This window comes from Nuphar pumila, chromosome 15 (assembly GCF_984573655.1).
Source record: "Nuphar pumila chromosome 15, dmNupPumi1.hap1.1, whole genome shotgun sequence".
NCBI classification, from domain to species: domain Eukaryota; kingdom Viridiplantae; phylum Streptophyta; class Magnoliopsida; order Nymphaeales; family Nymphaeaceae; genus Nuphar; species Nuphar pumila.
The window spans coordinates 3134361-3152254 of NC_143263.1; the positions used below are offsets into that span (position 1 = coordinate 3134361).

General features: G+C 38.0%; 1 protein-coding gene across 1 annotated transcript in view; it reads left to right on the top strand.

Annotated features, from left to right (window-relative positions):
* LOC149814145 (DNA gyrase subunit B, chloroplastic/mitochondrial-like) overlaps nucleotides 1-17894 on the top strand; it is a 58765-nt gene that overhangs the window by 11712 nt on the left and 29159 nt on the right. Inside the window, exons 6-11 of the mRNA XM_089989077.1 lie at nucleotides 1595-1696; nucleotides 2884-3034; nucleotides 3641-3717; nucleotides 5218-5328; nucleotides 7434-7504; nucleotides 8018-8159. Coding sequence (XP_089845203.1) covers nucleotides 1595-1696; nucleotides 2884-3034; nucleotides 3641-3717; nucleotides 5218-5328; nucleotides 7434-7504; nucleotides 8018-8159 — 654 coding nt within the window. The remainder of the gene's footprint in view (nucleotides 1-1594; nucleotides 1697-2883; nucleotides 3035-3640; nucleotides 3718-5217; nucleotides 5329-7433; nucleotides 7505-8017; nucleotides 8160-17894) is intronic.

Here is a 17894-nt window from a genome sequence, read left to right on the forward strand (position 1 = left end):
CTGAGTGGAAAACACATTGAGTGTAGGAGCGCGGAGTATGCGTTGGCTTGATCGGTGACATGCGGTGATAGCGCCACACGCGATAAGCAATGATATCGGCGTTAGTGCATCGTTGTGTGGCGACGCAGACGTGGAGCTCAAGCAGTGCCAGCGGATCTGAGGATGTTGCCTTTGGAGATTTGGTTAATGACTTCTCGGCTTGCAAGAGTTTCCCACGCGTAGCGGTTGGACGCAAGGGGGTGCGTGTGGGTTAGAGCTAATTCCCCCAGGGATTACCTTAGGTGGTTCCAACCGAGTATGATGACTCGGGGCTAGTCGAGTGAATGCCTAGGCGCAGACGAATGAGTCTAGGTGGTGCTTTTCGCTATGGTGTTCAATCATCAACCAGTCTTTAGACTGGGGGCCACAAGGTCTTGTTCCTTCAATGACGAGGTTTTGCTGTGTCGTGCACATGGAGCCAGGAGCCGCTATACGCTTCATGGCTCGCAAGGCTAAGGCAAGTTTGTGCCCCTTTCGTAAGTGATAGCTGGTATGAGACGACTATGCACTAAGCGGCATAGACTAGATGAAATTCACATTTGAATATGCACTTCATCAGCTTTCGCTAGGCAGCTATGCACGAGGTGGTGCGCAGGGCCAATGAAAATGATTCAGCACATGGAAAAGTGTTGGTGCGCGGCCTTTGGCCATTGGGCTGGCCAGACTGGGTAGTCTGGCACGTCACGGGGTTGCAAAATTCTTTGCCCGTGAGAGGGAGCATCCCAATGGTTATATGGCTCTCATGTAGTCTATAAAAAGGGGTTTAAATCCTCTCTTGTTTTTAATGCTTTTTCTTAAGCATTTAACATTGATTGCCCTTAGTGGATGCACTTGTGCTCTTGTGTTTACCATTGATTGGATTCTTGTATAACCTCTTTGTGGACTTGTGTTGTTCTTTGTATGCCCTTAGAGGCTTTTATTATTTTCGTTTGTTTAGTTATATTATATATATATATATATATATATATATATATATATATATATATATATATATATATATATATATATATATATAGCCGTGTCCCCGTACCTACATATTTTTTGGAATCGCTGTGTCGCTGTGTCGTACCCTCCACACCCGCACCCGTACCCAGGTGACATAGAGTGAAACAAACATGCCCTTAGACAACTATTTTTATGGATTGAGTCCCTTTTTAATGGACTGGGTATTTTCTTTTCCCTCTCTGTCAGGAACTGTGTTTATCAATCATTTTCGTTTATCACCAAACTGTAAAGAACATTGTTAACGATACTCTAGATATGTTACCTACTTTTTTGCATCAATAGTTAGGTGCAATCACTTGAGTTGTGAAAGCTGAAATCTATTAGATATGTCCTCAGATAAGCTCTGAGAATTGAGTAAGTTGTGGCTGTGTCGCTGATTGAAATAATATTTCCTCATTTGATTATTTTTGGTTTCCAGAGTTACAGTTTCACGATGTACACTTTACTTCTGTTGTTTTAATGATCTGTCATGTGGTTTGGTGACAGTTTTCTCAAATTATTCTTTTTAATGTTGACAAACAACTAATTTGCTTTAATTGAAACTGTGCAGGTCTTACATGCTGGAGGCAAATTTGGTGGCTCAAGTAGTGGCTACAGCGTTTCTGGGGGTTTGCATGGTGTTGGCTTGTCTGTTGTTAATGCCTTGTCTGAGGTGTTCTCTTCCTTCCTATATTTTAATTTCATAATTTATTTTTACGTTGTTAGAAATTTTTGCTCATGTTTACCAGTTATAGTGCATCTTACAGTTCCCATGCAAAAGTTATTATGACTGATGTGGAATAAGATGGTCTTGTGATGTATTGGTTTACATCTTTCCTATGCAACCCGAGCATGTACTACAAGATAGAACTGTGCAAAGACAAAATATCATTACATAAAACTACAAAATACACACAATCAATCATCTAAGACGGTAGCCTTTGATCACTTGCAATGATTTTGCTAATCATGCAATAGATATAGATAACAAGCAGTAACCTGATGAACTAGAAGTTTCTTTTTTGAGGCTCTTGCTTTTTTTTTTTTGGATTTATAACCCGAAGAAACCACACCCGGTGCGAAGATCTGGTTGCGCTGGCTCAGCCTGCCATACCTACGGTTATCGTGCCGGCAGCGTAAAATTCCGAGGCTAGGACCCCTCTCCTGGGGCCTATGCTACACATTGCCTTGCGCAGAGGGGAGACACCCATGGGAATCGAACCTTGACTGCCCGTCTAGCAACCAAGGCTCCACCCCACTACGCCAACCCCGTTGGGGCTTTTTGAGGCTCTTGCTTGATAGGAAAATTGAGGAAGTCATTGGTAGGATCATAGGAAATGGCATTAGGGGCAATTTTTTAATTACACATATGATTTTTTCATATGTTGTAAATATAGACTTTGTATGGGTATTTTGGTTATGTGCATGCAACCCTAGTATCAATATCCAATACAATTGACAGACCCACATAGAAGAAACCAGTGGGTTGCTCTTCCTCTCCAATGTGATTCCTTGGTCTTCATCCTCTTTGTTTTCTTAGGTGATTTTCTTTTCCTTTTCTTTCTTTCAATCTATCTCTACTATTCTTTTTTTCCATTCTATCTTAAACCTTACATCCACACCTACTCATGTCTCAAACATAGATCTAATCAACAGATTTAAATGGTATCCTCTATCAATGATGATCTTTTAAAGCCTCATTGTTTCTTGAAGACATTTCAATATTGGCCAATTTTGACATGATAGGTACAATGCTTACACTACAAAATGCGCACATTAGTTCTTTGATGGTAGTGGTTTAGATGTTACAAAGCAAGCTTATGTTCTCTTACAGTTTTCATTTTGGGCTCTTCTTGTTAGGCATTAGAGGTTACAGTTTGGCGTGATGGTAAAGAATATCAGCAGACTTATTCACGTGGAAGGCCAATAACAGCTCTCACCTCTCTTCAGCTCCCGTCTGGATCAATTACTCGTCAAGGAACACACATTAGGTTTTGGCCAGACAAAGAAGGTTTTTCCTTTTTCCCTGCATGAATTTGTTGGCTATGTCACACGGACACTTCACCCAGCACGCATTTCATGTTGACATAACATAACATGTACCCCAAATGTGTCATGACACTTCAATGAATTTCATCATATTTGTGTAGAATATGGTTCTTTAACTTCACGAGTGTTTTAGTATGAACTTCATTTGTTAAGTATTTGAGTTGTTTTCTTTCTAATTTTTTGTCATGGATATGAGTGCAGTTGCATTAGTGATCTTGATCTTAACTTGGTAGGTGTGCAGTAAGAATATGGAGCCTCAAATGTCATATTACATACATACATACATACATACCTAAATGATTAATCACATAAATGCCTGTGTCTTCTACTTTCCATAAAATTGTCATGTTTGCATCACATATCGTGCTATCTATGTCCCATGATCTTGTCTGAGTCACTGTGACAATTTATCAGTGGTCATGTAAGCTGCCAAAAGTTGGATGCCCATCAGTGTGGATGTACTTCTTGATGTGCTTTAAATTTGATGGATTTTGTTGTGAAGTATTTATTTGGGAAAGTTTTTTAATACTTTACTAGTTGATTATATAATGCTTTTCTTTTTTTGCAGTATTTACTACTGATGTCCAATTTGACTACAACACCATTGCTGGACGTATCAGAGAACTTGCTTTCTTGAATCCGGGGGTATGCTTTTCCATTATGCTATTTTCTATTATGATGGTTCCTTACAATATTGATCCGAGTGGCCCTTCTCACTCTTTATGCAATTTAATTATTCTAATACCACGAGTGCATATGTGTTTATGCCTTCAATTCCTGCAAATTTTCTTATTTTATTACATATATTATTTTTATCAGTCTCCAAAACAAGTCACTAGTCTGTTCTCATTGTATAACTAGGTATCCTTTCAAGAAATAAATGTATTTTCAGTACCTTACAGTTGATTCATATCATATTAATTGCCAAATTAAATGTAGATTGTAGAATGTAGAGTAATTCATAGTTGCATGTGAGAGATGCACATAAAGTCATAAACTACATGTATACATTTTTCTGTTTCTAAGGCTTGACTGTACTTGATGGTAGTTTGTGCTAGAAAATCAGAGCATATTTCATGCATGGGCTTCCAACATTTCCTCTTGATTCCTTTTCTTTCCACCTTCTTCTTGCTAGATATTATCTTTGTCTGCCGCTACAAGAAAATGGGTGAGAAAACCAATATTTAGTTTCCTTTTAAGATTTATCTTTTTAGTGTAATAATTTGTTTCATGAAAAATGGTTGGTGAGAAAAAGCTGCAGATGGGGTAGTGAAAAAGTTATCTTACGACTGGTGGGTCGATGACCAATTTTTTTTCTCGAGTTACCAAAATGTACAACCATGGCACTTAGCATCTGTTGGAGGGTTAATCATATAACACTACAGGGAAGAAAGCAAAGTGAATGGCTTGTTAACTCAATAAGATTGCAATGCCTTTTTCATCTAGGTGCCAAATTTACTCTAAGCCTTTCCCTTACCTAAATTGGTTGTCTTTTTTACAAGGATCATCTGCATAATGTTTTTTTAGTGACAAGATGGCTGTAGCTGCCAGTTGCTGGATTGTAGTGTCAAGATCAATGAGTGCTCTTTTTCTCTCTGCTTCTTTTTTAGCTTTAGGTTTTTGGGTGCAGGTTTGGGATTAAACACTCTGGCCACCAAGTGGCAAGTTCTGATATTTGTTTTGTAACTTTGTTAAACATTTGGCATACCAAGTGGCAAGTTCTTTTGCTGAAAGTATCCTAACCATTTACAAAGCCTAGCATATTTATAGCCAGACCTTCACTGGCTGGAGATCTTGTGAGTATGTAGACACTTTGATGTGCACCTATGCACCATTGATGGGTTTATGGATGAACTGATGGCATTTTGGTAAATTTATAGACCACATTGAGATGATGTCTTCGTTCTCAAAGTACTACTGATAAACATCTATATTTTTGTGTAATTGGCGACCCTTGGTAGTAAATGTTAATGTATGGTATGACATGCTTTTTCTAATTGGTAAGGGGCCTACAACGGTGAACTTATTCTTATTAATCAATGTGTGCATGTTTCTGTTATATTGCATGGTTTGTCAAAACTAGCTATGATGTTTATTCATTCTTTCTGTTTTGGTAAGGTCTGAGTTCATGGCCTCTTTTTACAGCTGGCAATCACTCTGACCAAAGAGGATGCTGACCCAAAGAAGGCACAATCTAATGAGTATTGCTATGCTGGTGGGTTGGTCGAGTATGTGAAATGGCTGAGTAATGATAAGGTATTCTAAATTTATTGTACAAAATCAATTCTGGTCTTAAATTATATATATATATATATATATATATATATATATATATATATATATGTATATATATATGTTTGACTGCAATTTAATCGGTATTTTTAAATAACTTTGATCTAAGTATTTTTTTTCTATTTAAGCTGGAGTTGGTCGGCAAATAAATGGCTAATGTTTGGAAATATTTCTTTAAGAGCTAGTTTTGTTAAATTCTTTTAAACACATGGCTGAAGTTGGGAAACAAATGGAAGGATCTGATGACCGAGACAGTTATATCAACCATATATAGTGTTAATTGGCATAGTTTTGGATCTGTGTGTGTGTGTGACTTGATTAGGCATCCAGTCATTTTTGGTTGTGATGTTGATATGATGTCGTCATGTCAAGTATTGCCCTGCTGTTGGTGAAACTTTTAGAAATTCTGCAATTTTAATGTGAAGATGCAACATAAAATAATGGTTAAAATCTGATGTGAATTTGAAAATAATAAACAAATGTAAATATGACCCAGATACACATTAAGATCCTATTTATAAATCCATATACTGTAACTAATATGATGGGCTCAAATAGGATGATCGACCAAGCCTAATTTGTTTCGATCCCTAGTTTGGATATGCATGTTAAAGAACCAATAAAATCAGGTCAAAAAATGTCTTGGGTCTAAAGTGGTTCAGTTTAAGGTAGTTTTATGTGGGTGTCAAGTATGTATTTCAGAGAATCAGTTGGTTTGGGTATAATTGAGTGTAAAAAACTGTTACATGGATACGACTGCGGATAGTGGGATACAACCATTTTTATGAAGTTTCTAATATGACTTATAAGGGATATGGAACATGAGTCAAAATGGAGTATCCATGTGACAGGTAAAAAATGAATGACCTTAAAGCAGCTTGCAGGTTGTGTTGTACCAGAACATTTGTACGAGTCCCCTATCATAAACGTTGTGTTCAGTATTATTAACATATTAAATATGATGCATTTAGCTACAATATATGGTTCTTTGAAAGCAATTGATCCCGAAATCTGGTGCGTCAATTCAAGCTTTTCATTGGTGAAGTTTCCCTGTGACTTGTGAGACGCAGCTTGGCAGATCTAATCTGGCTCCCCCCAATAACCTATCCTATGTCACATGGGTGCGGGTGCGGGTGCGGGTGCGGGGATTCGGCACTTCCAAAAAACCCGGGTGCGGGGGTGCGGCAGGGGCAAAAATGTAAATATATATATATATATATATATATATATATATATATATATATAAAAAAAAAAGGGAAGTGTATCACTTTGATCATCTTATCACAAGAGAAGGTGGTGATGTGGTCTTCCCAGGTAATAAAATCATGCCACTGATGGTGTTTCCCGCTTATACAAAGTTAGGCCATATTTTGACATTAAAAAGTTTCATAAGACATTTAGGGTAAAATGAGGGTTTTTATAATGCATCGTATCTCTCAAAGATAGTATTTCTCAAAGATGAATGTCATTCATGATATACCACTTCTAGCATGCTTGCACTGACAAATACTATTATTAGAGCAAAATGGTCTCTATACGAGCTGGAAAAGCTTCCAGTACAGTTCTGGGCTGTCAGCCCTGACAGCAGATTTTTTTTAAAGATAAACAGCAGCTGCCACAGCAGATTTTTTTTAAAGATAGACAGCAGCTGCCTGTCAGCCCTGACAGCAGATTCTTTTTTAAAAAAAATCAAATTCGCAAGCCCATTTCACAGGGAATTTTTTTTTTTTTTTAAAATCCAAAAAACAAATGGACCTAAATGATCCTGGGTGCGGTCAACGCACCCAGGATCGGGTTGACCGCACCCGGTGCGGCACCCGAACCCGCACCCGCGTCGAGTCGCGTCGACGCGGGTGCGGCACCCTGCTAGCCGAATCCCTGTGACATAGAACCTATCCAAACAGCACGAACCCCTTCTGATCTATACCATGATTGCTATAATTGTTTGAAATGAAAGAAACAATTCTGACTGACCAACTTTTTTGTATCAGTATCTCTGGTTTCAGAAAATGATCTTAGAGTGCCCACTGTACATGTAATGATTTTAACCTCCTTTTTGTTATGTGCAGAAACCTATTCACGACATTTTGTCTTTCACCAAAGAAGTGGAGGGGATTACCATTGATGTAGCTCTTCAATGGTAAAACACTTGTGAAATTCCACTTCCTCCTTTAGCAATTAGTGTTAAGATTCATGTGCATTTATCGTGTGTAAGGCATGCCTATGTTAAGAAAACGATACTTTCTGTGCCTTCCAAATAAAGTGCTTGTGTCCATGGATTGCTGCAGTTAATTTTAGTGTCTGGAACACCAGATGGAAGCTTCATGTGGATTCAAGGAGGGTTTTTAATCATTTAAAATGTTTCCATCACAATGACATTTTTCATGTCTTCTGCATGAAGTGCTTGTGGGTTTAAGGGAGGTGTTTAAGACTTTAATCATTTGAAGAACTTTCATTGTATGTCATCATGATTTTAAAAAATGACAACCCTTTTGATATCCTTATGGTTCTTGTACCTATCCTCACTAACATTGAATCTGTTACTTGAGTTGGTCTATAGCTTTGGGAGTCAGAGTCTTGTTTCTTATTAAACGTGGTGAATGTATCAGCTGTCTTTTATTTGGTTTTTGGGTGCTCACTGCTTCTGAATCAGGTGTGCAGATGCATATGCAGATACCATGTTGGGCTATGCAAATAGCATCAGGACTGTTGATGGTGGCACCCACATAGATGGTATAAAGGCCTCGTTAACCAGAACACTCAACAACCTTGGGAAAAAGTCTAAGATTATTAAGGTGCATTGTTTAGTTTCTCGTGTTCTTGTTTGGAGTAGTGGTATTTTGTGGTTTCTGTGAGTGGAGATTGAGTCCAATGGCATAGGTTGTTGAACTTGAAATCACATATTTGTGGTTATATCCACAAGCATTGAATGCAAATATTAGAAAATCAGTGGGGCTAGTAGAGATTATTGTGCTCATGAAGGTGTAATGAGATGGACTAAATCCAAGAACGTCGCTTATGGACAAACAAGAACACACTTCAATCAAGTAGAATACTTGATTGAATCATCCAAACCACCCTCACAAGGGTAAAAACTATATATATTATTGTGTGGAAGAACTCTCCAAAAGACATAACAAATGCAAGGCCTTAATGGCGTATTTATACATGAGCAAGAGAGGGGGCAGCTCCAAGTGGCTGTTGGGGCTGCCCCCAAGAGAATAGTCTGCCCCTAATGGGCTGACGCCTATTACAAGAAAAGATCGAAATACCCATGATGGGTATTTTGATTTACATAGAATATAAATACATATATGTATATGTATATACATATATGTATATACATGTACATATGCGTATATGTATATCTTAACACCCCCCCTCAAACTCATGGTGGAACAACCGAGAGTTTGCCAAGTAGGAAGTGAAATCTAGGCGACGATAGCGTTTTGGTGAAGAAGTCCGCGAGTTGATACTCTGATGGAAGATAAGGCAATGTGATAGTCTTCCGCATAAATTCTTCACGAACATAGTGACAATCCATTTCAATGTGTTTTGTCCTCTCATGGAACATATGATTGCTTGCAATATATACAACGCTCTTGTTATCACAGCATAATCTGGAGGGTTTTGTTATGTGAATTCCCAAGTCCTCCAGTAATTGTCGCAACCATGCTAACTCAAACATAATCGTTGCCATGGCGCGATACTCCGTTTCAGTTGATGGAAGAGACACCTTTTGTTGCTTCTTAATTTGCCATGAGATTAGGGAGTTACATACAAAAACACAAAAACCAGTAGTTGAGCGTCTATCATTCACATCCCCTTCCCAGTCAGAACGAGAGTATGCAATAACTTCTAACAAAGAAGATGATGATAAAAACATTCCATGACTTATGGAATTCTTAATATATCTAATAATTCTCATTACAACACTCACATGTACTGTAGTGGGAGCATGCTGAAATTGACTGACAGAATGAATAACATGAGAAATATCAGGACGAGTAATAGAAAGATAATACAAAGCCCCAATCATTTGTCTGTATGGGGTTGGATCTTGCAGAGGTTTTCCATCATCTTTTTTCATTTTTGCATTTATGACCTCTGGAGTGTCAACCCGTTTTTCATCTGAGAGTCCTGATCTCTCAATGATCTCTGCTGCATACTTAGTCTGTGACAAAAAATGACCATGAGTGAGTAAGCCATTTCAATTCCAAGAAACTATCGTAAAAAGTTAAGATCTGTCATTATCAAAGTTGCCTTTAAGCACATCTTTGATATGATTTACTCCCTTCTTATCGCTTTCTGTGATTATCATATCATCTACGTAAAGCAGAAATATAACTATCCTTGCATTGGAAGACTTAACAAACAATGTAGTGTTAGTAAAACAAAATTTAAAATAAAGCTGAGTCATCACATTACTGAACCTATCATACCAAGCTTTGGGAGCTTGTTTTAAGCCATACAAGGCTTTTCGTAGCCGAAGAGTTTTTCCATGTGCTAAATTCAAACCTGGTGGAGGATCCATATAGACCTCCTCATCCAGATTACCATTCAAAAAAGCATTTTTTACATCCATTTGAAATATAAGTCATTTTTTAATTGATACTATAGAGATAAGAGTTCTAACAGTCGTCATTCAAGCAACTGAGGCAAAGGTTTCATCGTAGTCAATTCCATATTCTTGACTGTATCTCTTAGCAACCAATCTAGCTTTATATCTTTTCAATGACCCATCACATTTAGTTTTTATTTTGTAGACCCATCTACATCCTGTAGTTTTCCTTTTTTTAGGTAATGTTTGGATTTCTCAAGTTTTTGCATTTTCTAAAGCTTCTAATTCGTCATTCATCACTTTAATCCATTCTTGATGATTTTTAGCTTCATGGTAAGATGATGGTTCTGTATACGAGTGCATAGCCATAAGACATGATCTATACCTAGGTTCAAAGGAATCATATGATACAAATTTACTAGGAGCTTTGAAATTCTTACCGATTTTCTAATAATAGTAGAATCTATATCTTGATTTTGAGAATATATTTCTAAAGCACATGGTGGGTGATATTCGGTACGTCGAGTATAGGTTTGTATGTTATTATGAAATAGGTCATCGTTTACATTCTCACTTGCATCATGAGTATCTTCATTTTCACCCTCATGCTCATCATGAATGTATTTTCACACCTTTCATGTTCGTTGACAAGGTCAAAAAGAAATGAATAATCATAGTTCTCTTGGATTTTTTATTTGCTAAAACCATTTTCATTTTCAAGAAAAGTAACATTCCGTAAAAAATATAATTTGTTTTGTTCTATAACACCTATATCCCTTTTGATTTTCGGTATATCCTAAAAAGACACAAGGGATTGCTTTTGGGAAAAGTTTATCATTCTTATGAGTAAAAACAAAACATTTACAACCAAAGACTCTCAACCTGTTATAATCGGGAGATGTTCTAAACAAATTTTCAATAGGGGATATATTTTCAATATTTTTTGACGGCATTCTATTTATCAAGTAAATTGCTGTAAGATAGGCTTCAGCCCAAAACACTTGGAACATTTCTTGATATAAGAAATGTTCTAGTGGTCTCAACAATATGTCTATGCTTTCTTTCGGCTAGTTCATTTTGTTGAGGAGTGTATAGGCAAGATTTTTGATGAATAATCCCATTTAGATCAAGAAAGTTTTTGAATTCTTTTGATACAAATTCTCCCTCAAAATCGGATCTAAAAATTTGAATGTTGGTTTTGAATTGAGTCTTTACATAGTAATGAAACCTTTTAAAGCATTCAAATACTTCTGATTTTTGCTTAAGAAAAAAGATCCAAGAATGTCTACTATAGTCATCCACAAACACAACATAGCATGATACCCCGCCTTTGGATATAACAGGAGTCGGTCCCCGTACATCCGAATATACTAACTCAAATGGATTTTTTGATATAAAGTGTCTTGGCCCAAAGGGTAAATCCTTCATTTTGTCAAAAATGCAATCTTCACAAACTAAATCTTTTTCTTTATATCTAGTAAGAAATGAAAACAAATGTAAGTTGGACACACTAGGATGCCCTAGTCTTTTGTGCCAATTTTCTATATCTTTCTTTTCTATAAAATTACAAAAAGATTGTTTTGATAACTCAAGATTGTCCATTACATAGAGATCTCCTCTTCTATGGCCTTGTCCAATCGGCTTCCCGGACCGGAGATCCTGTATTAAACAATCATTAGATGAAAATAATACTTTACAACCATGATCCGTAATTTGTGAAACAGATAAAAGATTTAAATTTAATTTTGGCACAACTCTAATATTTGGTATGTGAAACTTTGGTTGTTTTTGAAAAATCCCAAAACTTTTGATTTTTAAAGATGTTCCATCGACAGTTGAAACATAAGAATTATTTGGGTTAGAATGACATTCAAATAATATGGACTCGTTTGGAGTCATATGAAAAGAGACACCGGAATCTAAAATCCAAGAAGTCTTACTAGGGTCACCATTTGTGGATACGGCCGCTCCCGAGAAGAAAGATGATTGAGTTTTGAACATTGGTTGTAGCGCCTCAATTAGTTGAGCCAAGGATAGTGAGCCAATGCATTTGGAGTCGTCTACATCATTCATTTCAACTGAAGCAACTCTCTTATCATCTCAGTGATCCTCTTTCTTTCTTTTGGGACAAAAAGGCTTGATGTGTCTCGGTTCATAACAATGGTAGCATATGATTTTGCCACCCTTTTTGTACTCATGATCACCTCTTTTGTCACTTCTTTCATAGTTGTTTGGGATTCTTTCATTTTCATTCTTTATAAAATGAGGAGGTTTGTAACTCCTAGTATGATTACTGAGCTTTGACATAACAAGCACGATTTCTTCATCCTTTGAGGAAGATGCCTTATTTAATCTATTTTCTTCCATAGTCAATTCCTCAAGAGTTTCGACTATTGATGGCATACCTCCTCTATGAAGGAGAGCGGACTTAGTTCCCTCAAATTCGGGCCTAAGCCCATTCACAAATTGGTAGAAATGCTCCGTTTTGATTTGATTTTCACAAAGTTCTATATCTTGAGGGCAATGCCATTTTGGCTCAAGAAGAGCCAATTCATCCAAAAGGAGAGAGAGTGCATTGTAATATTCTCTAATACTCATCTCTCCTTGAGTCATAGTTCTCATCTTATTTTGAACATTACATATGTGGGCAATATCTTTAAGACTATACATGTTTTTTAAATATTTTCATGCGTCACTAGCAAAATCAAATTTTGCTAAACTAGATATTAATATCCACACTATTGATACTATCTTGGAATGACCCTGAAAAGAAGACATTATTATCTTCATTGTATGACTGACCCGATCCATTTGTATAATGAATCGGGTCCAGATCCCGTTCATGTATTGTAAATTATCATTTTGTAAAAGGGTATTTTCGTACCCTAATGTTTACACTTTATTTTAAATAGAATGAGAGGGCAGTCACGATGGACTGAACCCTCCTTTCATCTGGAATTTCTCTCTCCCTCTCTTCTCTTCTCTCACTGTAGATTAGGGTTTCATTCTTTTATGGTATCAGAGCAGGTCGTGGATCTGCGTGAATCTGCGTGAAGAGAACCCAGCGTGGATCTGCATCAACTATCTGCGTGGATCTGCATCAGCTATCTGCGTGGATCTGCATCAGCGTGGATCTGCATCAGCTATCTGCGTGAATCTGGGTGTGAATACCCAGCGTGAATACCCAGTGGAGAATTTCTGGTCGTGAATCAGCGTGATTCTGGAAGTTTCATCAGTATACCAGCCCAATATCTGGGTGATTCTGGAACCTTCATCTGTGTGTTTCTGTCAACAAAATCCGTGTCTAATAAAATCAGGTCCCCCCTTTCCTTTGTGAAAATTCGATCATCTCTCTATCCGTAGTTAATTTCTGCTGTTCTCTTGTTGTTTTTCCCTACAGTTAATTTCTGCTAATCATTGCCAATCTACCTCTCTTGATCAGTGATTTCCTTCTGCTGTTTTTCTTGCTGATTTTCCCTGCATTGAATATGTGTTTTCCTGCTACCTGCTAATCCCCGTCAATCTGTAATTTTCTTTCTTCTACTTTGTATCTTTTGTTGATTCTAAAGAGAACTGTCTGCTAGCAGCCATCTGTTTTTCCTAATCTGAAGAAGTTAGCCGAGTTCTTTATTTTACCTAAGTGTCAGTTCAATCATATTCATCAAATGGAATTTACTCACGGGCAATCATGCCTGTCCTCAAGTTTTCTTGGTCAACTAGTTTCTGAAAAATTGAATAACTGCAATTTCTTAACCTGGAAAAGACAGATTATTTCGTTTATAAAAAGTCAGGACCTCTCTGGTCACTTGGATGGATCGGTCCCACCGCCTCCAGAATTCCTTTCGCAAGAAAAGGCGGACGATAAAGGAGAACAATCTGTTGTTCTTCATAAGAATCCAGAATATGTTGCTTGGATGAAGAGAGATCAATCGCTAGTGGCATACATCACTTCAACTCTTTCACAGGAGGTCCTTATTGCTCTTCCTGATGATTGTTCGGCAAAGGAACTGTGGGATATGTTATTTTCAAACATATTCACAAATTTCTGAGGCAAGAATCATGTTTCTTAAGCGAGAATTTCAAATGCTGAAGAAAGATTCCATGTCTATTATGGAATACCTGAATAAAATGAAAGGCATCACAGATCAGTTGGCGGTTGTTGGGTGTCTTGTCAGTGAAAAAGATAAAGTACAACAAACCTTGAGTGGATTGGGGCTAGACTATCATGTTATGACGACAACCCTACTATGTCTACCAGAACTTCCAAAGTTTGAAGATCTTCGTGCAAAATTATTGCAATATGAGATGAATCTGAAAGGTTCCTCTGAAACCTCCCATGGGAATTTCGGGACACAAGATGTGCTGGCTATGGGAATGAGTTATGGTCGAGGTAGAGGAATTCCTTTCGAGGAAAAGGAGGCCAAGGGAGAAATAACTATGGAGGTCGTGGCATTCTTTCAACACCCAATGTCCAGGGACAACGACCCATTCTCACCTGTTTCCTATGCAACAAGAAAGGGCACATTAAAGCGAATTGTTGGTTTAATCCCCAAAACAAAGGGAAAGCTCCACAAGCAGAGACTAAAAGGGATGGAGAAGTAAAAGAGTTACTGTTGGCAGCTTTGACAGGATTAAATATGAAGCAAAATGACAAAGGAATTTGGTATGTCGACTCCGGAGCAGCTACTCATGTTACAGGTGATGTAGGTAAGCTCTTGACTCTTACACCTTATGTTGGAAAGAATAGCATAGTCACAGGAGATGGATCCCATCATGCCATCTCACACACTGAAAATGCCATTATATACATGTCAAAATCCTCTCTTAAACTTCCAAGTGTCATCCATGCTCCTAATATTCAAAAGAACATTGTTTCCGTGTCAAAACTTGTTGATGATGCTAATGCTTCAGTCGAATTTACAACCTCTTCTGTTTATGTCAAGGATCTTCGCACGAGGAGGATATTCGCTGAAGGACAACGATGGGGCAACATGTACATCTTCCAAGAAGATCCTTCCTTCATTCATTCCAACTATTCATTCTTGAAGCCTCACCAACGTCAAGTCTTTGATTCTGATTTTATATTTAATGTTTTTTAAAGTAATAAGCCAAGACTTTGGCATAGTCGTCTTGGCCATTGTGGTCGTCATTTCATTGAAAAACTTGTCATGAATAATCTTATTCCTAAGTCCAGTCTGAGTTCAGAAGTCGTTGATACAAAATGTTCTAGCTGTCATCTATGTAAGAGTCATGTTTAACCTTTTGCTTCCATTAATAAAAGAGCTTCAAGACCATTTGAGGTCATTTGTTCAGATGTCTGGGGTCCTGCTCCAATTACTTCTTTTTCTGGCAGCAAATACTATCTTATTTTCATTGATAGTTACTCACGTTACACTTGGATATTCTTTATGAAGCACAAATCAGAAGTTTTTGGATTGTTCCAGAAATTTCACTCTTTTGTTCAAAATCATTTCTCTATCAACATTCTTAATTTCCAGTGTGATGGAGGAGGTGAATTCTCCTCGAGTGAATTTGTTAATTTTCTTCAACATAATGGGATAAAGAGAAGAGTGTCTTGTCCTCATACACCTCAACAAAATGGGATTGCTGAGAGGAAGCATCGACATATTGTTGAGACTGCGATGAGCATGATGCGCGGGAGCAATCTCCCATTATCATTATGGACTGAGGCTTTCCACTCCACAGTTCATGTGATAAATCGCTTGCCCATGAATATCTTAGAAAATAAGTCACCATACTTTTCGCTTTTTGGCATACAACCTGATTATCATGAATTACGTGTGTTTGGGTCTGTTTGTTATGTGCACATTGATAGCTCTCTCAGGCACAAGTTCCAAGATAAGGCTTTGAAATGCAGGTTTATAGGATATGCAGAAGATTACAAAGGGTACAGGTGCTATGATCCCCTGAGTAAGCGTGTCAAAATATCAAGGAATGTTATTTTCGATGAAATGAACTTTGCTGATCAGGATACTAATTCAACTATGGTAGATACTGATAACTCAAGCTCCAGCATTGAGGTATACTACCCATGGTTAAATTCAGAACTCTTCTCCAACGGTACAGTAGACTGTCCAGAAAATTGCAGTCAAAATGAGCCACATGAGGATTCAGCCAATGAGACTCAAACGAAGGAAACTGTTACATATGACTTGGAGCCAACAAGGTATAAGGGAATTGTGTACACTCGGCGAGAGAAAGAGCCCTCATTCATTCCTTGTACGAACACGGATCCATCTGGATCATCCGTTTCGCAGCCAATGGATATCAGAAGATCTTCACGGATTCGACATCCGCTTGACAGGTGGGTAAGTTATAAAAATTTTTCAATGGATTTTCAGTTATTCTTGACATCCATAAGTAAAGAGGATGAGCCTCTTATGTTCTATCAAGCTGCGAGCTCTAGAAGATGGGTAGAAGCAATGAATGAAGAAATGGAGGCCTTACATGAATGTGGCACATGGGAGATTGTGCCTAGACCACTGAACAGAAATGTCGTTGGGTCAAAATGGGTGTACAAGATAAAATATAAACCAGATGGGAGCATCGAAAGGTACAAGGCTCGACTTGTAGCCAGGGGATTCACACAAGAGGATGGTCAAGACTTTGATGAAACTTTTAGCCCTGTTGTTAAGATGGGGACTATTCGTATTGTGTTGAGTCTAGCCATTAAACATGGATGGACATTGAGTCAGCTGGATGTAAAAAATGCTTTTCTGCACGGGGATTTAAAGGAAGAGGTCTACATGGAACAACCCACTGGGTATGCAGAACGAGACGCCAAAAAATATGTATGCAAATTAAAGAGAGCACTCTATGGTTTGAAACAAGCTTCTCGTTCCTGGTTCGATTTCTCTAGAAATACAACGGCATGGCTTTTCTAGGTCTCTTCTGGATTACTCATTATTCATTCACAATGAACAAGGAGTTACTACTCTTCTGTTGCATGAACCTCGTGTGTCACATATGGAGGCAGTCAAACGTATACTTCGCTACCTAAAGGGTACAGTGGGTGATGGGCTGGTATACAAAGGCAAGGAAGAATTAGATCCAGGTGGGAGCCATGAGATTATTACTTATGCTGATGCTGATTGGGCGGGGGATCCAGACGAACGACGATCAGTATCCGGTTATTGCAGCTTCATTGGGCCAAACTTGGTATCCTGGAGCAGTAGAAAACAAAAGGCGGTTGCTAAATCGAGCACTGAGGCCGAATACAGATCGATGGCCACTGCCACGGCCGAGGGTACATGGATAAGACATCTTCTGACTGAAATGGGAGAGCCGATTGCTCGATCACTGTTGCTGTGTGACAATCAAAGTGCCATCAACATGTCATTCAATCCCATTCACCATAGTCGAGCGAAGCACGTTGAAATAGATCAACATTTTATTAGGAAAAGGGTTGAAGACAAAGAGATTGAGCCCATGTATGTGTCAACAAAAGAACAAGTTGCTGATATCCTCACTAAAGGGTTAACAAAGGATAAATTTTGGTTTTTGAAGAACAAGTTGTTCATGGTCCAACACCATGCACAACTTGAGGGAGGCTGAAAAGAAGACATTATTATCTTCATTGTATGACTGACCCGATCCATTTGTATAATGGATCGGGTCCAGATCCAGTTCATGTATTGTAAATTATCATTTTGTAAAAGGGTATTTTCGTACCCTAATGTTTACACTTTATTTTAAATAGAATGAGAGGGTAGTCACGATGGACTGAACCCTCCTTTCATCTGGAATTTCTCTCTCCCTCTCTTCTCTTCTCTCACTGTAGATTAGGGTTTCATTCTTTTAGACCCATCCTCCATTCTTTTCATTTTCTCTCATAATCGGAAATGACTTTAGACATTTCCTCTCCTTGAAGAGCCACTTCTTTTCCATTCTCAATTTTGGTGAGAATGAGTTTGGGTTCTTTTTCGATACTGTCCACCAAACCCCATAA